This window comes from Schistocerca nitens, chromosome 5, assembly GCF_023898315.1.
Source record: "Schistocerca nitens isolate TAMUIC-IGC-003100 chromosome 5, iqSchNite1.1, whole genome shotgun sequence".
Lineage (NCBI taxonomy): Eukaryota > Metazoa > Arthropoda > Insecta > Orthoptera > Acrididae > Schistocerca > Schistocerca nitens.
The window spans coordinates 495,310,816-495,335,219 of NC_064618.1; the positions used below are offsets into that span (position 1 = coordinate 495,310,816).

The 24,404-nt window shown below is 47.6% G+C and overlaps 1 protein-coding gene across 1 annotated transcript in view; it reads left to right on the top strand.

Annotated features, from left to right (window-relative positions):
- The window catches only part of LOC126260552 (uncharacterized), a 99,948-nt gene extending 76,151 nt beyond the window's left edge, over window positions 1–23,797 (top strand). Inside the window, exons 6-7 of the mRNA XM_049957886.1 lie at window positions 9,723–18,703; window positions 18,803–23,797. Of these exons, the coding sequence (XP_049813843.1) occupies window positions 9,723–18,703; window positions 18,803–23,042 (13,221 nt within the window). The 3' untranslated portion in view covers window positions 23,043–23,797. The remainder of the gene's footprint in view (window positions 1–9,722; window positions 18,704–18,802) is intronic.
- Window positions 23,798–24,404: the final 607 nt, after the last annotated feature.

The window sequence follows — 24,404 nt, forward strand, 5'->3', positions numbered from 1 at the left end:
GCACTATAACATGAACACACTAACCACGCAAGTTGAAGTTTGCGAAAGGTTTCAAGTGGAAGGCTACGTCGTACGAACTGCGAAGGTAGTGTCTAGCAGTTTTAACCTGATGTTTCCCTACATCATTAGGCAAAGACTTGCTCACCTCGTCTCTTCTAAAGCTGTCTCGATGTCCCCACTGAATTTCTTCTCCGTAGGCCGTGGCTTCTAACGTGCGCTCTATGGACGGTGAATTTTGGACTGGCTTTCAAGAATTTTGCTCCGATGTGTTACAATAAAGTCCGGATACATGGGATGCCACCTCATTTATTAATTCAAACCAAAATGAGGAATTTGCGTTTTCACTATCAACGCCATCTAAGAGCCAGTCTTAAATCAATAATTACACCGCGGAGTCTGATTATAGCCTTTCGAGCACCATTACATTCACAAAACAGTGGACGGAATCTTTATTCCGTTCTAATCGTCAGACTAGTCAGCATAAAACTTCAAATCATGTTCTTAAGCGAGAATTAGCACACGCGTTTTATACGCATTCACTATCTAGATGGCAGTACTAGACCTGGTATAAATGTTTCCCAAGCCAAAATTAAACTTTAACTCGATTTTAATTGAACGAAACAAGCGCTCGCAGTGCACACATGTTGCCTGCATGAGGGTTGGTCATAGACCCGGTACTGGGCTATCCTAACTCTTTCCCATCTGGCCGGGCAGGGTGCCTTCGTGGGTGGTCAGTTAAGTCCGCCAAACACTCGTAACATAAAATGAATTGTGTTATTAATCTTTGAAGGTCAGTTCTGAGTAATTGAAACTGTAGGTATATAGAAATCAGTGAAGATAAAATCTTTACCGTTGTCAGAAGAGTTTCTCAATGATTTATGCATTAAATATTAATACTAGAAGTTGCTCGTCTCGGCGCCAAATCTAACATGGGATTCCCTGCTATCTATGGACGCTCCAGGACAACGCAGCCTACTCTCATAACTTTCCCACACACTCTGTCCCTGCTGAATGACCACCTGTTATTTGCGGAGTGGGTAACTTCTCGCTCCTACCAGCAGGTCGCATAGATATACGCTACTGGCCATTAAAATTGCTACACCACGAAGATGACGTGCTACAGACGCGAAATTTAACCGACAGGAAGAAGATGATGTGATATGCAAATAATTAGCTTTTCAGAGTATTCACACAAGGTTGGCGCCGGTGGCGACACCTACAACGTGCTGACATGAGGAAACTTTCCAACCGATTTCTCATACACAAACAGCAGTTGACCGGCGTTGCCTGGTGAAACGTTGTTGTGATGCCTCGTGTAAGGAGGAGAAATGCGTACCATTACGTTTCCGACTTTGATAAAGGTCGGATTGTAGCCTATCGCGGTTGCGGTTTATCGTATCGCGACATTGCTGCTCGCGTTGGTCAAGATCCAATGACTGTTAGCAGAATGTGGAATCGGTGGGTTCAGGAGGGTAATACGGAACGCCATGCTGGATCGCAACGGCCTCGTATCACTAGCAGTCGAGACGACAGGCACCTTATCCGCATGGCTGTAATGGATCGTGCAGCTACGTCTTGATCCCTGAGTCAACAGATGGGGACGTTTGCAAGACAACAACCATCAGCACGAATAGTTCGACGACGTTTGAAGCAGCATGGACTATCAGCTCGGAGACCATGGCTGCGGTTACCCTTGACGCTGCATCACAGACAGGAGCGCCTGCGATGTTGTACTCAAAGACGAACCTGGGTGCTCGAATGGCAAAACGTCATTTTTTCGGATGAATCCAGGTTCTGTTTACAGCATCATGATGGTCGCATCCGTGTTTGGCGAGATCGCGCTGAACGCACATTCGAAGCGTGTATTCGTCATCGCCATACTGGCGTATCAGCCGACGTGATGGTATGCGGTGCCATTGGTTACACGTCTCGGTGACCTCTTGTTCGCATTGACGGCACTTTGAACAGTGGACGTTACATTTCAGATGTGTTACGACCCGTGGCTCTACCCTTCATTCGATCCCTGCGAAACCTTACATTTCAGCAGGATAATGCACGAGCGCATGTTGCAGGTCCTGTACGGGCCTTTCTGGATACAGAAAATGTTCGACTGCTGCCCTGGCCGGCACATTCTCCAGATCCCTAACCAATTGAAAACGTCTGGTAAATGGTGGCCGAGCAACTGGATCGTCACAACACGCCAGTCACTACTCTTGATGAACTGTGGTATCGTGTTGAAGCTGCATGGGTAGCTGTACCTGTACACGCCATCCAAGCTCTGTTTGACTCAATGCCCAGGCGTGTCAAGGCCGTTATTACGGCGAGAGGTGGTCGTTCTGGGTACTGATTTCTCAGGATCTATGCACCCAAATTGCTTGAAAATGTAATCACATGTCAGTTCTAGTATAATATATTTGTCCAATGAATACCCGTTTATCATCTGCATTTCTTCTTGGTTGTGCAATTTTAATGGCCAGTAGTGTAGTAGCATAAGTAGTTTCACATAATACAACAAATTACGGCCCGCAATATGGCATAAGATCCAAACTACGTTCTCCATTCATGCACGTTTAAGAGACCACCAGCGTAGGTATCGCGCATTTAATGTGGCTTAGGGATAGAAGTCCTCGAGGATAAGAGTAATGAGTAACGCTGTCCTTGATACACAACACCTATCCTGTAGCATCTACCACTTGAACTTGTTGAGCATCTCCGTAACGCTCTCACGCCGACTAAACGATTCCGTGGTGGCGAAACGTGTCGCTCTTCGTTGTATCTTCTCTCTCTCTTCTGTTAATACTGCGTGGTAAGTATCTCAGACTGATGAGAAGTTCTCTGAAATTGGTCCAAGAAGTGTTTTGTAAGAGGCTTCTTTCGTGGATGTACTGCATTTCCTTAACGATCTCTCAACGAGTGTCCGTCCGGCGTATGCTTTTCCTACTATTTCTTGTATGTGCTCATTCCACTGTAGGTCGCTAACCCCCGCTAGACAGCCGCCCACATTAGCACACCGCTTCCGTGATTCGGAGAGGCGCGCCGCCAGAGTATCGACTCCGTCCCGCGTATTAGTGACGTGGGCCAGTGTGCCGGCCAACCAGGATGTGGTTTTTAGGCGGTTTCTCACATTTAAATAAATAAATATTGGTGTGGAAACCATGTGCCGCCTCAGTTGCACGATCCGAAAACATTTCGAAACTGGTTTCATACTTTCGCGTGAGATTACACTAGAGACAGACAGATGTGGTAGCAACGAAGGGCATCCGGCCAGTGTGCACCACTATAGTTGGAGTTACGAACGATGGCGGGCGAGGTTTGTTCTGCGCACTCTCCGACAGCAAATGAGCGTTCAGTAGTGTTCTGAGGACTCTGCTGTGAATATTATACCCACTGCGAGATTTAAGCGTGATCGTAGCGAGCTATTTAGCGAATCTTTATTCGATTTGTTGCGAGTTGTCATCGCTGCTTTTAGTGGCAAGCAACAAATTCTACAGAAGCAAGCAAAAGATACAATTTGCAATACACAAGCTGTCTTCAAGCGCGAAGGACGTGCAATATATTCGCGCAGACTAAGTTGACACTCGGTGCACTGGACGACAGGAGCGACCTTAAAGGCAGTTTCCATTTACAGTCGCTCCCATCAGCCATCACCTGGAGTGTAAACTCAGTTTGCGCGAATATTACATGCGTACCGCAGCTGTTGCTTGGAACCGGCAACAATACAATACCCGTCCTTGCCTCGATGAGCGCGAACCGCCATCGATCGTGAATCTAACTGTAACGTTGCAAAATCCATATCAACATTCAGACCCCGTGAAGATACGGGATAAATACCAGGAAAAATATTTCACTTCACCTCGCTCTGGGTATTTATTCCTAGGCATTTCACGGTATCCAATGATTTGTCGCCAATAGTGTAATCGACGATCTTCCGCATGTCTTTCTGCATTTCGCAATAGGAAGACCTACGGGGGATAAATGATTGAGCCTGAACCGGCAGCTGGCCCTGAACATAAAGTAACATATTGTGCGTAAATAGGGAAGGAGATCCATTACTGTTCGATTGCCTTATTGGTCAAAAATCACTGGAGACAAAAACAATCGTAAAATACCTAGAACTAGCCCTCTGAAAAGTGAAACGACCACATAAAGTTAGTTGTAGCCAAAGTAGATTCCAGGTTGAGTTTCACTGAAAGAGTCTCAAGGAAACATAAATTATAATCGAAAAAAGTGCCTTATAAAACACTTGCTCGACTCATTGGTAGGTAGTTTTCACCAGTCTTGGGCCCTTACCAAACAGGATGAAGGCGGACGTTCACGAAATTGACCGAAAATTTCGATTTCCAGTTTATTTTTTATATATTAGTAGAACTCATGGACAATAAGTTCCTAAAGTTTCAACGATGAAACGGCTGAAACATAATTAAATTTGTGACGCGACTTTGCTGCCACGCCCACTTTTTAAAATAGCAGTTCACTACTAGCTCGGTGAGCAATGATTCCGTGGATTGCTTACAAGCAAACTTGCATAGGGTACATGTAGAAGACTGTGATATATGCTCTTTAGTTTTATAATCATCTGTGGCTCTGTTCCGTTTGTTAGAAACAATAACAGACAGCTGCTTTGTTTTTGAAGAAATAATTCTCGTTTTGTCTTGTGTTACCGACGAAGATTAACGCACGTGTTCGATTCTTGCATTTAATGGAGGGAACGTAAGGACGATGAAGCTATTAGAAAGAATGGGCTTTAAAATAGCAAATTTCACTCAAGACATCTTGAGAGAAATAGATTTACAGCGCCTCTCTGCAGCTGAAAAGTCAGCTGAACACCTGGTAAAGGAAATAAGGCTGAAAACAAGAAACCAAAAGAGAATCCTTGAAGGGAAAGAGGACCCCGAGACAAATCTGGGACATTCTGAAGAGTGACATAATAAAAACAACGTCAGGTTAAACTTTAAATCGGATTTCCTGAAAATTATGTTTTCTAAGGTTTATGTACCTTTTTCTCAGAATCTACGAAGGCTAGAATTATGTAATTTTGAACACTTATTTCTATAAACCGAATAAATATCCGAGGAGTAAATTTTGATATTCTTAGTGTAAGCTGAGATATGGGAATTTTGCATGAATTTTATACTGTACTTACAGAATTATAGTTTTAAAAAATATTAAAATTCTTCTGTTCGATGTATAAAAAAACCTCATAGAGAAGTTTAGTATACGCAAGGAGATTAAACAGAGAAAGCTTTGTAGAAATCTCTTGAAACGCGGTGAGATAAAACAGAGAAAGTTTTGTAGAAATCTCTTGAATAGTTTCTAAGAAAAAGGTACATATGTTATTTTTTAAATAAAATTGTTAAATTTCATTGAGAAAGTTAAATATATATAATACTAGGAACTTAACAGGAAATGCGTTAATTTCATGTAAAGCTTGGTACAAAATTTCACTGCCGTGTCTTCAGAATTGTGAATTTGGTGCATCTTTCGAATAATATGTGTTTTTCACGAACGTCTCCCCTCAATAAAAGAGAGAGAGAAGATTCACCGAAGAGCGGCATTTCATCGCAGGATCATTTGGTCAACGCGATGCTCAATAAGGTTCAATGGCAGTCGCCACAACAGAGGCACTGTGCACCACGGAGAAGGTTACTGTTGATATTCCGAGAGAGTACGTTCAGAGAACCTGCCGCATATGTCTCGCGAAATGACAACAAACAGAAAATGAGCAAAATTAGACCTCATGTCAAAGATTATAGACAATCGTTCTTCACACAATGGAACAAAGAAACATGGAAATGATACTGATAACAGAGGTACCCTACACCACACACTGTAATGTGGCTTGCTGAGTGTCTGCAGCGTAAACGAAAAATATTTGCAACGTAGCACTGTGGCTGAACAGTTTGATATACGATACTTGTGGTGCCCGCATCTCGTGGTCGTGCGGTAGCGTTCTCGCTTCCCACGCCCGGGTTCCCGGGTTCGATTCCCGGCGGGGTCAGGGATTTTCTCTGCCTCGTGATGGCTGGGTGTTGTGTGATGTCCTTAGGTTAGTTAGGTTTAAGTAGTTCTAAGTTCTAGGGGACTGATGACCATAGATGTTAAGTCCCATAGTGCTCAGAGCCATTTGAACCATTTTTGATACTTGTGGTCCAAGCTGGGAAACAGTCTCACATTAGCCTACAAATCCGCATACACGCCAGCGCATGCGCGCTATCGGACATTTTCAATATCGTCTCCCTCTCTAAGGGATTAATTTAAACTTTCTTGTGAGGATAATGAAAGAGAAAAGACTTCTATAAAACGTATGCAGAAACTAATTACGTATACTATTCGATCTAAGCGTAACGCTTAAAAGCACAGTCGTTTCATAGTAAACTACTTAACTGCCACTTTTATGGTGTTAAAATTCACAATATCTTCAGATAAAATTTTAGACACATGTCAAATTTACGTTTTGTAAGTGCATGGACACAGGGTTTTAATATTCACGACGATTCAGTCAAATTCTCGCGCAGGCACTGTAGTTTAAGTGGCTTCTATGGGCCAATTTTAGGTTGTTTCCCATCTTGATACACCACATGAGTTCTACATCAAACTGTCCCGACTTCCTCAACAGGACTGCGGTACGTTGTAAACAGTTACCGTTTACACCCCGTAGGCGTAAATGTAGAAGCAGATGTAGCCCCTAGATCTACCTCTGCTCTGCATTCACATGTGCCTTATGCGCATCTTCAAGTCCTTTATCGCCAGCCGTAAATATTAAAATTTTGTAAACCATTTAACCCATTCAGTATATTGGAGCTCTGATCGTAGGATGGTCCTTGGCCTAAGTCGACGTCTGCTGAAGTCTGATACTTGACGGGATAAGACGTAAAGCTGGTCTGAATAACGCAGTGCTTAACTAGGTATTGGGGTGGTACGCCCACGCCTTCCTTCGACATCTGAACTGATTCACGCAGCCTGTTATAAGGCAAACACACAATCCAACAAGAACTCAGAACTATGGTGCGCCTTCTCATTTTTCATACTGACAGATTGTTGCCAGACATGAAAACAGCGCCATCTGACGGAAAAAATAAATTTAATCAGTATTGAACTCCAGACTTTTGGATTTTATACCCAACATTAACCGTGAAACAGCATCAGTATTCGTCAACCACACACATCAAAAAAAGTTTTTCAGCACCTCGGTTCCGAGAGTTCCGGAACCTGTACAGAAAATTGGAATAGAGATAAACATAAACATCATTTCTGCCCTTTTTATTGCTTATGAAAACCACACATTCCATGTTGTACTACCATACAGCGAGACCTTCAGAGGTGGTGGTCCAGATTGCTGTACACACCGGTACGTCTAATACCCAGTAGCACGTCCTCTTGCATTGCTGCATGGCTGTATTCGCTGTGGCATACTATCCACAAGTTCATCAAGGCACCGTTGGTCCATATTGTCCCACTCCTCAACTGCAATTCGGCGTAGATCCCTCAGAGTGGTTCGTGGTTCACGTCATACGTAAATATCCCTTTTCAATCTACCCCAGGCATGTTCGATAGGGTTCATGTCTAGAGACCATGCTGGCCACTCTAGTCGAGCGACGTCGTTATCCTGAAGGAAATCATTCACAAGATGTCCACGATGGGGGCGCGAACTGTCATCAGTGAAGACGGTTGCCTCGCCAATATGCTGCTGATATTGTTCCACTGTGGGTCGTTGGATGGCATTCACGTATCGTACAGCCGTTAAAGCGCCTTCCATGACCACCAGCGGCGTACGTCGGCCCCACATAATGCCACCCCTAAACAGCAGGGCCCTCCACCTTGCTGCACTTGCTGGACGGTGTGTCTAAGGCGTTCAGCCTCACCGGGTTGCCTCCAAATACGTCTCAGACGATTGTCTGATTGAACGCGTATGCGATACTCATCGGTGAAGAAAACGCGATGCCAATCCTGAGCGGTCCATTCGACATGTTGTTGAGCCCATCTGTACCGCGCTGCATGGTGTCGTGGTTGCAAATATGGACCTCGTCATGGACGTTGGGAGTGAAGTTGTGCATCATGCAGCCTATTGTGCTCAGTTCGAGTCGCAACACGACATCCTGTGACTTCACGAAAAGCATTATTCAACATCGTGGCGTTGGTGTCAGGGTTCCTCCGAGCCATAATCCACAGGTAGCGGTCATCGACTGCAGTAGTAGCCCTTGGGCGGCCTGAGAGAGGTGTCATCGACAGTTCCTGTCTCTGTGTGTCTCCTCCATGTCCGAACAACATCGCTTTGGTTCACTCCGACACGCCTGGACACTTCCCTTGTTGAGAGCCCTTCCTAGCACAAAGTAACAATGAGGACGCTACGAAACCGCGGTATTGACTGTCTAAGCAGACAACACGAGTCGTGTACCTCCTTCCCGGTGAAATAACTGGAACTGATGGGCTGTCGGACCCCCTCCGTCTAATAGGCGCTGCTCATGAAAGTTTGTTTAGATCTTTGGGCGGGTTTAGTGACATCTCTGAACAGTCAAAGCGACTATGTCTTTGATACAATATACACAGTCAACGTCTGTCTTCAGGAGCTCCTGGAACCGGAGTGCTGCAAAACTTTTTTTGGTGTGTGTATTATTAATAACTTCCGTGGCAGTTTGGGAAATTCTTTAGAATTCGAAGTCATTGAGAATAAAGTTTATTCACAACTTGTATACAAACCATTCTGCAACAAAAAGGGTCGAAGGAAACGTAAAGAGGACTAGCTATGAAGGAAGGGACACAGGGTTGTAGCTTATTCCCCATGTTATTCAGACGGCTGCAGGCGGCACAAGATATAACACCTGCCACCACCCAGACCGGGAGGCGCCACTCCCCACCCCCCACCCCCCTCCCGGGGGGAAAAATATGAGGACATTCGCAATATGTTAATACTTCGCCAGAAGATCACGAGTATAACACTCACTCGTCTGGAAACCTGAGAGCTGTACAAGCCCCCATTCACATGTGTTAACATCCACTATAGAAACTGTAAAGATCAAATTACACTAATAACCGCAAGCAGGGAAGCGTGCCGAGCGAGTGACCCAGTGATTAAGACTCTGGGCTCGACCTCATCGGAGTGACTGGCGTTCAGGTCCGTCCAGTCAACGATTGCACGTTAAGTTCTAATTTTTCTTCCGACTTTAGACAATCGTAAAAATGAATCTTTTTTTCCAGAATCTATTCGTGAACGGAAAGGAAAAAATCTGTAGTACATGGAACAATAAAAATTCCTTTATGTCATGCTATCTGCAGTGATTTGCACGGAATTGATATACATGTACAAGCAGATGTCGTCAACGACCTTGCCCACGTTCCACCCCAGAGGTCTACCACCGAAGTAACATAACAGAAAAAATTAATCACAAAGCATTGCAGAACTAAAGTCAAGTTCTTCGAGTGTTATAATTTTATTTTGAAATACTGACATCAGTCATTCTAGTGTCGTTAGATATACTGCCTTATCCAGTTTCGCAACAGTCTATTGTTTGTCAAATATAAAAACATACAAAATTTCTTACAACAGTTTCAAATCATTAACAATACACAAAAAATAATGAATAATATTAAACCTTGTCACACAAACATCACGATCATCATCATCATCATCATCATCGTCATCGTCATCGTTATCATAATCATCATTAACATCACTACTTTCAGGATGTGAAGATAAACTTAATTTTAATTTCTATTGATTTCAGGGGACCTCCCAACAAAAAGAAGACTTCAAACCGCTAACGTTTGAAAGGCCCGTCATAAAAAGACATCAGGACAATCTGTTAGTCGAAGGAGATATGTCATTCGAATCATCTACTCAGGTAGACTTTACCGAGAAGGTGGGTCGTAGAGAGAGCCCAACACGCAGAAGGACATGGACAAAACAGGATGGGGAACGATTCTTCGAAACAACAAGTGGGTCTGAATTTAAAAAACAAATGATCACCGAAGCTAGACAAGTACAAAAACATCACAAAGACAATTTGATACTAGAAGGTACGTTCAGCGGCACCCCTGTGAGTAGAGATGACTACAAAGTTACACGAGGAGAGCGAGCTGACGTAAAGAGACCAGAAGACAATCTTCGGCCAGAAGGAACTTTTGACGGTACTCCAAGATCACGAGACGATTACAAACCAGGAAAAGGTGAGAGGGTGAAAGTAAAGAAACCAAAAGACAACTTAAAAACAGAGGGGACATTTGAAGGCACTCCACGGTCAAAGGACGATTATAAGCCAACAACTGGTGAAAGAGAAGAGGTACGAAAACCTAAGGACAACCTAAAACCTGAGGGAAAATTTGAAGGAACTCCAAGGTCCAGAGACGATTACCACCCAACCAAAGGCGACAGAGCTGAAGTGAAAAAACCAAAAGATAACCTCAAACCAGAGGGAGAATTCAACATGACACCCAGATCAAAGGATGAATTCAAACCTGTAAGAGGAGAGAGAGCCGATGTTACAAGACCCAAGGACAATCTCAGGCCTGAGGGTGACTTTGAACGGCCTGAACCAGAACGCTATGGGCCTGGGGAACGTCCCTCACCTGTCAGGCATCCCGACAATCTCAAGCTTGAGGGCGACTTTGAGCGCCCAGTGCCACAGAAGGTAGGTCCTGGCGAGAGAGCCGAAGTGAAGAGGCCAAAGGACAATCTGCGACCAGAAGGCGAGTTTGAGCGGCCAGAGCATAAGAGGTATGGTCCTGGTGAGAGGCCAGAAATCGTGAGGCATCCTGATAATTTGAAACTGGAAGGCGAGTTTGATCGTCCTGAACCAAAGAAAGTTGGTCCTGGGGAGAGGGCAGAAGTTAAGAAGCCTAAGGATAATCTTAAACCTGAGGGAGAATTTGAACGCCCTGAAAGGGAAAGGTATGGGCCTGGAGAGAGACCAACACCTGTCAGGCATCCTGACAACCTCAAGCTTGAGGGAGACTTTGAGCGCCCAGTGCCACAGAAGGTGGGACCTGGTGAGAGGGCCGAAGTGAAGAAACCAAAGGACAATCTCCGACCAGAAGGCGAGTTTGACACGTCTCCACGGTCAAGGGACGACTTCAAGCCAACAAGAGGTGAAAGGGCCGAAGTCAAAAAGCCCAAGGATAATTTACGGCCTGAGGGCGACTTTGAGAGACCAGAGCTAGTGAGGTATGGTCCAGGAGAACGAGCTACACCGGTGAAGCACCCTGACAATCTGAGGCTGGAGGGCGATTTCGAAAGGCCTGAGCCACAGAGGGTTGGGCCAGGAGAACGAGCAGATGTGAAGAAGCCAAAAGACAACTTGCGGCCTGAGGGCGATTTTGACGCCTCACCTCGTTCCAGAGATGACTTCAAGCCCACAAGAGGAGAGCGTGCTGATGTGAAGAGGCCAACCGACAATCTCAGGCCTGAGGGAGACTTTGAAGGAACTCCGAGATCCAGAGACGAGTTCAAGCCAACAAGAGGCGAGAGAGCTGATGTGAAGAAACCTAAAGACAATCTGCGTCCTGAGGGAGAATTCGAGAAGCGCCAGCCAGCGCCATATGGTCCAGGGGAGAGAGCTGAACCAGTCAGGCACCCAGACAACTTGAAGCTCGAGGGAGACTTCGAACGACCAACTCCACAGAAGGTAGGACCTGGTGAGCGAGCTCCTGTCAAGAAGCCGGAAGACAACCTGCGACCTGAGGGTGAATTCGAAGGCACACCACGCTCAAGGGACGACTTCAGGCCAACGAGAGGAGATCGTGCAGATGTGCGAAAGCCAACAGACAACCTGAGACCCGAAGGCGAGTTTGAAGGTACTCCACGATCTAGGGACGACTTCAAGCCAACCAGGGGAGAAAGGGCAGATGTCAAGAAGCCAAAGGATAACCTACGTCCTGAGGGAGACTTTGAAAGGCCAGAGCCTGTGAGGTATGGACCTGGAGAGAGAATGGAACCTGTCAGGCACCCTGACAATTTGAAGCTTGAAGGCGACTTTGAACGGCCGACACCACAGAAGGTTGGTCCTGGAGAGAGAGCAGAGGTCAGAAAGCCCAAGGACAATCTGAAGATGGAGGGACATTTCGAGGTACCAGAGAAGCCACGATATGGGCCAGGTGAGCGAGCTCCCGTTGTCAAGCACGATGACAATCTGAGGCCAGAAGGAGAGTTTGGAGGACCAAGGTCGCGTGATGACTACACTCCAACAAGGGGCGAGAGAGCACCAGTGGTGAGGCACGCCGATAACTTGAAGGTAGAAGGTGATTTTGTCGACTCTCGCACCAGAGACGACTATCAAGTGGTGAGAGGAGAGCGTCATGACGTCGTTAAGAGAACAGACAATCTGAGGGTTGAAGGCACCATGGAAACACGCCGATCCAGAGACGACTATCAAGCAGTCAACATTGAGCGAGTTGAGATCAAGCGCTATGAGGATAATCTTCGGATGGAAGGAGAGTTCATTGACACCAGGAGGGATGACTATGTGGTGGTAAGAGGAGAACGTGCAGAAGTACGAAGACCACAAGACAATCTTCGACCCGAAGGAGACTTTGAGGGCACGCCTAGAAATAGAGATGACTACAAGCCAACGAGAGGAGAGCGCGCCGATGTGAAACGACCGACAGACAACCTACGCCCAGAAGGCGAGTTTGAAGGCACTCCACGATCCAGGGAGGAGTTCAAACCCATGAGGGGAGAGAGAGCCGATGTTAAAAGACCCAAGGACAATCTCAGGCCTGAGGGTGACTTTGAGCGGCCTGAACCAGAACGCTATGGGCCTGGGGAACGTCCCTCACCTGTCAGGCATCCCGACAACCTCAAGCTTGAGGGCGACTTTGAGCGCCCAGTGCCACAGAAGGTAGGGCCTGGCGAGAGAGCCGAAGTGAAGAGGCCAAAGGACAATCTGCGACCAGAAGGCGAGTTTGAGCGGCCAGAGCATAAGAGGTATGGTCCTGGTGAGAGGCCAGAAATCGTGAGACATCCTGATAATTTGAAACTGGAAGGCGAGTTTGATCGTCCTGAACCAAAGAAAGTTGGTCCTGGGGAGAGGGCTGAAGTTAAGAAGCCTAAGGATAATCTTAAACCTGAAGGAGAGTTTGAACGTCCTGAACGGGAAAGGTATGGGCCTGGAGAGAGACCCTCACCTGTCAGGCATCCTGACAACCTCAAGCTCGAAGGGGACTTTGAGAGAAGAGTTCCACAGAAGGTGGGACCTGGTGAGAGGGCCGAAGTCAAGAAGCCAAAGGATAATTTGCGACCTGAAGGTGAATTTGAGCGACCTGAGAAGAAGGGATATGGTCCTGGTGAGAGGCCAGAAATCGTGAGGCATCCTGATAATTTGAAACTGGAAGGCGAGTTTGATCGTCCTGAACCAAAGAAAGTTGGTCCTGGGGAGAGGGCAGAAGTTAAGAAGCCTAAGGATAATCTTAAACCTGAGGGAGAGTTTGAACGCCCTGAAAGGGAAAGGTATGGGCCTGGAGAGAGACCAACACCTGTCAGGCATCCTGACAACCTCAAGCTTGAGGGAGACTTTGAGCGCCCAGTGCCACAGAAGGTGGGACCTGGTGAGAGGGCCGAAGTGAAGAAACCAAAGGACAATCTCCGACCAGAAGGCGAGTTTGACACGTCTCCACGGTCAAGGGACGACTTCAAGCCAACAAGAGGTGAAAGGGCCGAAGTCAAAAAGCCCAAGGATAATTTACGGCCTGAGGGCGACTTTGAGAGACCAGAGCTAGTGAGGTATGGTCCAGGAGAACGAGCTACACCGGTGAAGCACCCTGACAATCTGAGGCTGGAGGGCGATTTCGAAAGGCCTGAGCCACAGAGGGTTGGGCCAGGAGAACGAGCAGATGTGAAGAAGCCTAAAGACAACTTGCGGCCTGAGGGCGATTTTGACGCCTCACCTCGTTCCAGAGATGACTTCAAGCCCACAAGAGGAGAGCGTGCTGATGTGAAGAGGCCAACCGACAATCTCAGGCCTGAGGGAGACTTTGAAGGAACTCCGAGATCCAGAGACGAGTTCAAGCCAACAAGAGGCGAGAGAGCTGATGTGAAGAAACCTAAAGACAATCTGCGTCCTGAGGGAGAATTCGAGAAGCGCCAGCCAGCGCCATATGGTCCAGGGGAGAGAGCTGAACCAGTCAGGCACCCAGACAACTTGAAGCTCGAGGGAGACTTCGAACGACCAACTCCACAGAAGGTAGGACCTGGTGAGCGAGCTCCTGTCAAGAAGCCGGAAGACAACCTGCGACCTGAGGGTGAATTCGAAGGCACACCACGCTCAAGGGACGACTTCAGGCCAACGAGAGGAGATCGTGCAGATGTGCGAAAGCCAACAGACAACCTGAGACCCGAAGGCGAGTTTGAAGGTACTCCACGATCTAGGGACGACTTCAAGCCAACCAGGGGAGAAAGGGCAGATGTCAAGAAGCCAAAGGATAACCTACGTCCTGAGGGAGACTTTGAAAGGCCAGAGCCTGTGAGGTATGGACCTGGAGAGAGAATGGAACCTGTCAGGCACCCTGACAATTTGAAGCTTGAAGGCGACTTTGAACGGCCGACACCACAGAAGGTTGGTCCTGGAGAGAGAGCAGAGGTCAGAAAGCCCAAGGACAATCTGAAGATGGAGGGACATTTCGAGGTACCAGAGAAGCCACGATATGGGCCAGGTGAGCGAGCTCCCGTTGTCAAGCACGATGACAATCTGAGGCCAGAAGGAGAGTTTGGAGGACCAAGGTCGCGTGATGACTACACTCCAACAAGGGGCGAGAGAGCACCAGTGGTGAGGCACGCCGATAACTTGAAGGTAGAAGGTGATTTTGTCGACTCTCGCACCAGAGACGACTATCAAGTGGTGAGAGGAGAGCGTCATGACGTCGTTAAGAGAACAGACAATCTGAGGGTTGAAGGCACCATGGAAACACGCCGATCCAGAGACGACTATCAAGCAGTCAACATTGAGCGAGTTGAGATCAAGCGCTATGAGGATAATCTTCGGATGGAAGGAGAGTTCATTGACACCAGGAGGGATGACTATGTGGTGGTAAGAGGAGAACGTGCAGAAGTACGAAGACCACAAGACAATCTTCGACCCGAAGGAGACTTTGAGGGCACGCCTAGAAATAGAGATGACTACAAGCCAACGAGAGGAGAGCGCGCCGATGTGAAACGACCGACAGACAACCTACGCCCAGAAGGCGAGTTTGAAGGCACTCCACGATCCAGGGAGGAGTTCAAACCCATGAGGGGAGAGAGAGCCGATGTTAAAAGACCCAAGGACAATCTCAGGCCTGAGGGTGACTTTGAGCGGCCTGAACCAGAACGCTATGGGCCTGGGGAACGTCCCTCACCTGTCAGGCATCCCGACAACCTCAAGCTTGAGGGCGACTTTGAGCGCCCAGTGCCACAGAAGGTAGGGCCTGGCGAGAGAGCCGAAGTGAAGAGGCCAAAGGACAATCTGCGACCAGAAGGCGAGTTTGAGCGGCCAGAGCATAAGAGGTATGGTCCTGGTGAGAGGCCAGAAATCGTGAGACATCCTGATAATTTGAAACTGGAAGGCGAGTTTGATCGTCCTGAACCAAAGAAAGTTGGTCCTGGGGAGAGGGCTGAAGTTAAGAAGCCTAAGGATAATCTTAAACCTGAAGGAGAGTTTGAACGTCCTGAACGGGAAAGGTATGGGCCTGGAGAGAGACCCTCACCTGTCAGGCATCCTGACAACCTCAAGCTCGAAGGGGACTTTGAGAGAAGAGTTCCACAGAAGGTGGGACCTGGTGAGAGGGCCGAAGTCAAGAAGCCAAAGGATAATTTGCGACCTGAAGGTGAATTTGAGCGACCTGAGAAGAAGGGATATGGTCCTGGTGAGAGGCCAGAAATCGTGAGGCATCCTGATAATTTGAAACTGGAAGGCGAGTTTGATCGTCCTGAACCAAAGAAAGTTGGTCCTGGGGAGAGGGCAGAAGTTAAGAAGCCTAAGGATAATCTTAAACCTGAGGGAGAGTTTGAACGCCCTGAAAGGGAAAGGTATGGGCCTGGAGAGAGACCAACACCTGTCAGGCATCCTGACAACCTCAAGCTTGAGGGAGACTTTGAGCGCCCAGTGCCACAGAAGGTGGGACCTGGTGAGAGGGCCGAAGTGAAGAAACCAAAGGACAATCTCCGACCAGAAGGCGAGTTTGACACGTCTCCACGGTCAAGGGACGACTTCAAGCCAACAAGAGGTGAAAGGGCCGAAGTCAAAAAGCCCAAGGATAATTTACGGCCTGAGGGCGACTTTGAGAGACCAGAGCTAGTGAGGTATGGTCCAGGAGAACGAGCTACACCGGTGAAGCACCCTGACAATCTGAGGCTGGAGGGCGATTTCGAAAGGCCTGAGCCACAGAGGGTTGGGCCAGGAGAACGAGCAGATGTGAAGAAGCCTAAAGACAACTTGCGGCCTGAGGGCGATTTTGACGCCTCACCTCGTTCCAGAGATGACTTCAAGCCCACAAGAGGAGAGCGTGCTGATGTGAAGAGGCCAACCGACAATCTCAGGCCTGAGGGAGACTTTGAAGGAACTCCGAGATCCAGAGACGAGTTCAAGCCAACAAGAGGCGAGAGAGCTGATGTGAAGAAACCTAAAGACAATCTGCGTCCTGAGGGAGAATTCGAGAAGCGCCAGCCAGCGCCATATGGTCCAGGGGAGAGAGCTGAACCAGTCAGGCACCCAGACAACTTGAAGCTCGAGGGAGACTTCGAACGACCAACTCCACAGAAGGTAGGACCTGGTGAGCGAGCTCCTGTCAAGAAGCTGGAAGACAACCTGCGACCTGAGGGTGAATTCGAAGGCACACCACGCTCAAGGGACGACTTCAGGCCAACGAGAGGAGATCGTGCAGATGTGCGAAAGCCAACAGACAACCTGAGACCCGAAGGCGAGTTTGAAGGTACTCCACGATCTAGGGACGACTTCAAGCCAACCAGGGGAGAAAGGGCAGATGTCAAGAAGCCAAAGGATAACCTACGTCCTGAGGGAGACTTTGAAAGGCCAGAGCCTGTGAGGTATGGACCTGGAGAGAGAATGGAACCTGTCAGGCACCCTGACAATTTGAAGCTTGAAGGCGACTTTGAACGGCCGACACCACAGAAGGTTGGTCCTGGAGAGAGAGCAGAGGTCAGAAAGCCCAAGGACAATCTGAAGATGGAGGGACATTTCGAGGTACCAGAGAAGCCACGATATGGGCCAGGTGAGCGAGCTCCCGTTGTCAAGCACGATGACAATCTGAGGCCAGAAGGAGAGTTTGGAGGACCAAGGTCGCGTGATGACTACACTCCAACAAGGGGCGAGAGAGCACCAGTGGTGAGGCACGCCGATAACTTGAAGGTAGAAGGTGATTTTGTCGACTCTCGCACCAGAGACGACTATCAAGTGGTGAGAGGAGAGCGTCATGACGTCGTTAAGAGAACAGACAATCTGAGGGTTGAAGGCACCATGGAAACACGCCGATCCAGAGACGACTATCAAGCAGTCAACATTGAGCGAGTTGAGATCAAGCGCTATGAGGATAATCTTCGGATGGAAGGAGAGTTCATTGACACCAGGAGGGATGACTATGTGGTGGTAAGAGGAGAACGTGCAGAAGTACGAAGACCACAAGACAATCTTCGACCCGAAGGAGACTTTGAGGGCACGCCTAGAAATAGAGATGACTACAAGCCAACGAGAGGAGAGCGCGCCGATGTGAAACGACCGACAGACAACCTACGCCCAGAAGGCGAGTTTGAAGGCACTCCACGATCCAGGGAGGAGTTCAAACCCATGAGGGGAGAGAGAGCCGATGTTAAAAGACCCAAGGACAATCTCAGGCCTGAGGGTGACTTTGAGCGGCCTGAACCAGAACGCTATGGGCCTGGGGAACGTCCCTCACCTGTCAGGCATCCCGACAACCTCAAGCTTGAAGGCGACTTTGAGCGCCCAGTGCCACAGAAGGTAGGGCCTGGCGAGAGAGCCGAAGTGAAGAGGCCAAAGGACAATCTGCGACCAGAAGGCGAGTTTGAGCGGCCAGAGCATAAGAGGTATGGTCCTGGTGAGAGGCCAGAAATCGTGAGACATCCTGATAATTTGAAACTGGAAGGCGAGTTTGATCGTCCTGAACCAAAGAAAGTTGGTCCTGGGGAGAGGGCTGAAGTTAAGAAGCCTAAGGATAATCTTAAACCTGAAGGAGAGTTTGAACGTCCTGAACGGGAAAGGTATGGGCCTGGAGAGAGACCCTCACCTGTCAGGCATCCTGACAACCTCAAGCTCGAAGGGGACTTTGAGAGAAGAGTTCCACAGAAGGTGGGACCTGGTGAGAGGGCCGAAGTCAAGAAGCCAAAGGATAATTTGCGACCTGAAGGTGAATTTGAGCGACCTGAGAAGAAGGGATATGGTCCTGGTGAGAGGCCAGAAATCGTGAGGCATCCTGATAATTTGAAACTGGAAGGCGAGTTTGATCGTCCTGAACCAAAGAAAGTTGGTCCTGGGGAGAGGGCAGAAGTTAAGAAGCCTAAGGATAATCTTAAACCTGAGGGAGAGTTTGAACGCCCTGAAAGGGAAAGGTATGGGCCTGGAGAGAGACCAACACCTGTCAGGCATCCTGACAACCTCAAGCTTGAGGGAGACTTTGAGCGCCCAGTGCCACAGAAGGTGGGACCTGGTGAGAGGGCCGAAGTGAAGAAACCAAAGGACAATCTCCGACCAGAAGGCGAGTTTGACACGTCTCCACGATCTAGGGACGACTTCAAGCCAACCAGGGGAGAAAGGGCAGATGTCAAGAAGCCAAAGGATAACCTACGTCCTGAGGGAGACTTTGAAAGGCCAGAGCCTGTGAGGTATGGACCTGGAGAGAGAATGGAACCTGTCAGGCACCCTGACAATTTGAAGCTTGAAGGCGACTTTGAACGGCCGACACCACAGAAGGTTGGTCCTGGAGAGAGAGCAGAGGTCAGAAAGCCCAAGGACAATCTGAAGATGGAGGGACATTTCGAGGTACCAGAGAAGCCACGATATGGGCCAGGTGAGCGAGCTCCCGTTGTCAAGCACGATGACAATCTGAGGCCAGAAGGAGAGTTTGGAGGACCACGGTCGCGTGATGACTACACTCCAACAAGGGGCGAGAGAGCACCAGTGGTGAGGCACGCCGATAACTTGAAGGTAGAAGGTGATTTTGTCGACTCTCGCACCAGAGACGACTATCAAGTGGTGAGAGGAGAGCGTCATGACGTCGTTAAGAGAACAGACAATCTGAGGGTTGAAGGCACCATGGAAACACGCCGATCCAGAGACGACTATCAAGCAGTCAACATTGAGCGAGTTGAGATCAAGCGCTATGAGGATAATCTTCGGATGGAAGGAGAGTTCATTGACACCAGGAGGGATGACTATGTGGTGGTAAGAGGAGAACGTGCAGAAGTACGAAGACCACAAGACAATCTCCGACCTGAGGGTGAATTTGAGGGCACACCTAAAAGTAGAGTTGATTACAAACCAACAAGGGGAGAGCGTGCTGATGTAAAACGGCCCACAGACAACCTAAGACCAGAAGGTGAATTTGAAGGCTCTCCACGGTCGAAGGAGGAGTTCAAACCCATGAGAGGAGAAAGAGCCGATGTTAAAAGACCCAAGGACAATCTTAGGCCTGAGGGCGACTTTGAGCGGCCTGAACCAGAACGCTATGGGCCTGGGGAACGTCCCTCACCTGTCAGGCATCCCGACAACCTCAAGCTTGAGGGCGACTTTGAGCGCCCAGTGCCACAGAAGGTAGGTCCTGGCGAGAGAGCCGAAGTGAAGAGGCCAAAGGACAATCTGCGACCAGAAGGCGAGTTTGAGCGGCCAGAGCATAAGAGGTATGGTCCTGGTGAGAGGCCAGAAATCGTGAGACATCCTGATAATTTGAAACTGGAAGGCGAGTTTGATCGTCCTGAACCAAAGAAAGTTGGTCCTGGGGAGAGGGCAGAAGTTAAGAAGCCTAAGGATAATCTTAAACCTGAAGGAGAGTTTGAACGTCCTGAACGGGAAAGGTATGGGCCTGGAGAGAGACCCTCACCTGTTAGGCATCCTGACAACCTCAAGCTCGAAGGGGACTTTGAGAGAAGAGTTCCACAGAAGGTGGGACCTGGTGAGAGGGCCGAAGTCAAGAAGCCAAAGGATAATTTGCGACCTGAAGGTGAATTTGAGCGACCTGAGAAGAAGGGATATGGTCCTGGTGAGAGGCCAGAAATCGTGAGGCATCCTGATAATTTGAAACTGGAAGGCGAGTTTGATCGTCCTGAACCAAAGAAAGTTGGTCCTGGTGAGAGAGCTGAAGTTAAGAAACCGAAGGATAATCTTAAACCTGAAGGCGAGTTTGAGCGTCCTGAGCATGTAAGGTATGGGCCTGGGGAGAGACCCTCACCTGTCAGACATCCTGATAATCTCAAACTCGAGGGTGACTTTGAACGACGTGTGCCGCAAAAGGTGGGACCTGGTGATCGGGCTGAGGTGAAGAAGCCAAAGGACAATCTCCGACCAGAAGGCGAGTTTGAGCGGCCAGAGCAAAAGAAATATGGTCCTGGCGAAAGACCTAAAATTGTGAAACATCCTGATAATTTGAAACTTGAAGGAGACTTTGATCGCCCAGAGCGACAGAAATTTGGCCCTGGACAGAGAGCTGATGTGAAGAAGCCAAAGGATAACCTGAAACCAGAAGGTCCCTTTGAGGGTTCACCTAGATCCAAAGATGAATTCAAACCAACAAAAGGTGAAAGATATGACGTTAAGAAACCTGTGGATAATCTGAAGCCTGAAGGGGAGTTTGAAAGCCGAAGGAAATCTAAGGACGAGTATACCATTGTACGTGGCGAAAGGGCCGATATTGTGAAACATACTGACAATCTCCGAATGGAGGGGTCGTTCGAAGAACGAAGGAGCAGAGACGATTATGCTGTTGTGAAAGGGGAGAGGACGGAAATTAAGAAGCATACTGACAATCTCAAAGTAGAAGGGAAGTTTGAAGGTAAACGTACACGTGATGACTACAATGTTGTTAAAGGTGAGAGGGCTGAAGTTGTAGTTCATCGAGACAATCTCAAGGTCGAAGGAACTTTTGAAGCTTCCCCCACAACGCGTGATGCTTTTAAGCCTACTACAGGAGACCGTGCAGAAGTTAAAAAGCATACTGACAACCTCAAAGTTGAAGGGCGCATCGACATCCACCGATCGCGAGACGATTACACTGTAGTGAAGGGAGAGCGTGCTGATATTAAGAGGTATGAGGATAATCTCCGTATAGAGGGAGACTTTACTGATAAACGCTCAAGCGATGATTTCAAACCAGTTAAAGGAGACAGGGCAGAAGTTAAAAAATACCAAGATAACCTTAAGTTGGAAGGTTCTTTTGAAGGAAGTCCAAGATCGAAAGACGATTTCAAACCAGGGGCTGGAGAGCGTCCTACCATCCGAAAACCTCAAGACAATCTAAAAGTTGGTGGAGACTTCCAGGGTAGAACAACCCAGAAATCGCAGTACACAGTCGTAAAAGGTGAGAGAGCCGAAGTCAAGAAACATGCTGACACGCTTTCTGTGGGAAGTGGCACAATGGACTTGAAAACGACGAGTAAAGATACTTTCCAAGGCCAGAGACGAGAATCGGCGTCATCTAGAGCTACAATCAATAAAAGACGGCATATGGATTCTCAGATTTCGCTCGGAGATGAAAATATTATTATAACTACGACCAACAGAGCTAACTATAAAACAGAAAAACGTGTATCGGATGTCGTTGATGGTGGAAAGACCATTCAGGACACTAAAAAGTCTACTACGACAGAAAAGAAGACGTTAGCCGATGGTACAGTTGTTACAATTACGAGAGAATGCACCGAAACTATGAGAGGTCAAGAAGCAAAGACTTCACAGACGAAGGTAACACAGCAGGAGGCGAGCTCAAAGAGTACTCTACTAACATCGTCAGTTGATAAAGTACAGCAACATTCGGCCCAACACGTGTCGGATAACAGGAAAATTTCTACATCCGAAAGCGCAACGCACATGTCAAAGCAAAATGCTTCACAAATGTCCAGGTCCGAGAGTGCGACACATGTGTCAAAGGCAAATGCTTCGCAGGTGTCAAGATCTGAGAGTGCGACACACTTGTCGAAGGTAAACGCTTCTCAGGTGTCAAAATCCGAAAGCGCGACACACATAGAAAAGACTAGCTCTTCGCGCATGACCCAGGAATCAGTATCGTCCACCAGTGAACGTACACTCCAGAGCCAGCAGCATTCGTCTGTGAGTGAGACCACAAGGGGAGGTTCAAGGACTCACGCTAGCAGCAGTGAGTTCATGGAGGCCATCAGCGGCTCGTCACCCGGGGATGCGGCCGTCGCGAAGACTGGCCATCACCGCAAGAGCATAATCTCATCCACGTCAGCTGACTTGAGCAACGCCGTGCTCCACCGGAAGAGCATGACAACGTCGACGGAAGCCCTGCACACCATCTCCACTGCAGCGTCCGCACAAAGAAAGAGCATCAGCAACCTGCACGAAACAGGCCAGTTTATCAGCAACTCGTCACAGAGCCAGGACAGGCGAAGCCTGAGTGCCCTGCACCGGCAGGGCCAGCAGACACGTGACAATGTCTCTTCGGTAATCAGTGTCGATCACCAGCACCAGCAGCACGGAGCTGTGCGACGCTCCTCGACCTACAATCAACAGCAGCAGCAGCACCACCAGAACCAGCTGTCTCGCACAGAACGAATCGTCCGACAAGACAACCTATCCGTGGGTGGAGGCATGTTCCACGGGCAAAGCGAAGCCAAGGCCTATGGAAACTTCATCAGCAATGGCAACAGCTCTACAGTGGTGCGAAGCGAGCGTGTCACCAGGAGGTCCAATACGTCGCACATCAGCCTCGGCGACTCTTCATCCACCATAATCGCCTCGTCATACAAAAACGAATACGTTCCAAGGAACACAGGTCCTTGCCCCGCGAGTTTGCTCGACACTAAAGACTCGCCGTTCAAGCACAAACGCGACACTCCAAAGCACAAGTTCTATGCTCCAGTCGGTTCGAATTAATCTTTTTTACCCTTATGTTCCTCCGATACCGAGAGATACTTGCGGTTCGGACAGCCTTTCGCACAAGACTGTACAAGCAATGATTGCTTTGTAATTTTTGAAATCATAACCCTTTATAAACCGTAGCAACGTTCTCTTATTCTCCCTCCCCACAGACACAAACGTATGCAAGGAACACGACGGCAATAATCTCCAGTATAGTGTTTCAACAGTATGTCTTGGGCCTTTACTGCCACATCCTCTTGTGCTAAAATGGGTATCGCGGTTCCTTATTCTTCCATTATTAATGCTAATAACCTTCTGGTGGCTAAACTGTGATAGTATGTAACCGTCCCTCGTTACACATTTGTTGATTGCCTTGGAAAGACAAATCTAACATAGTTATGTTGTAAGGATTTTTAACAACAGATGAAGATATATTTTATTAAAAATTTAGTGATTAGTAGAGCTTACTGGTTGTACTGTTTTTATAAGAACATTTTTATTCCCATGTTGCTGTGTTTAAAATGTTTATTTTAAACTTCATGATTAATACTGATTTTGCTTTGTGGTTACTTTCAAATCACGGTTGAGAGTTTGCCTATTTGCCTTTACTCGTTTGTAAACTTTAAAACATGACCTTTTTTAATCTGATTTACATGGATAATTTATTTCAATAAGTTTATTACAGAATTTTTCGGCTTTTGTTTATGACTAAGGTGCATTAATCGCTGTAGCATCAAACAAAAACAAAATAAAATTTTGTTGTACAAATATATGTGTAGTATTAACACATTTTACATGTAGATCCTACTTCTTCGATAAATCTATCTACACTTGTTTCAGAAAAATGCAAGAGAACTGCCTTCATCTGCTTATGTGAATACTGTCTCCAAATCACTAGGTTGTATGTTCCCCTTCTACCGCGTCCCATCCAGTCTCTTCACTAAGAAATTGATCAACAATGAATATTCCTTTAGTCATAAAATGCGCCAAATGGGCTTTTTGATCAGTTGTTGACCTTTCTAATAAGGTATCAAAAGCAACTCTCGAGCTTTCGCTGCAACGGTTAGCAGATTTCATGTTTAAATAAGGTATTCTTTTGAGAGTTCACTTCTTTGCTTTATATGAGACTATTTAGATTTTTATTCTCATGCACTGCACCCAAATTAATCTCACGTACGGCTGCAACTGTAAAATTTATGAGAAACTGTATTAAACACAAAAACATATCTCGTTCACTTACATTCGTGTTCCAATATATTTCGTTAGTTCCATGTTCCGTATATCATATTCACTGTTAACGTTATGAAGTCGACTGTGTCAGTTGAACAAAAGATTGTCTGACTGTTTCTGAAATTTTTTGTTCAACTGATACATGGC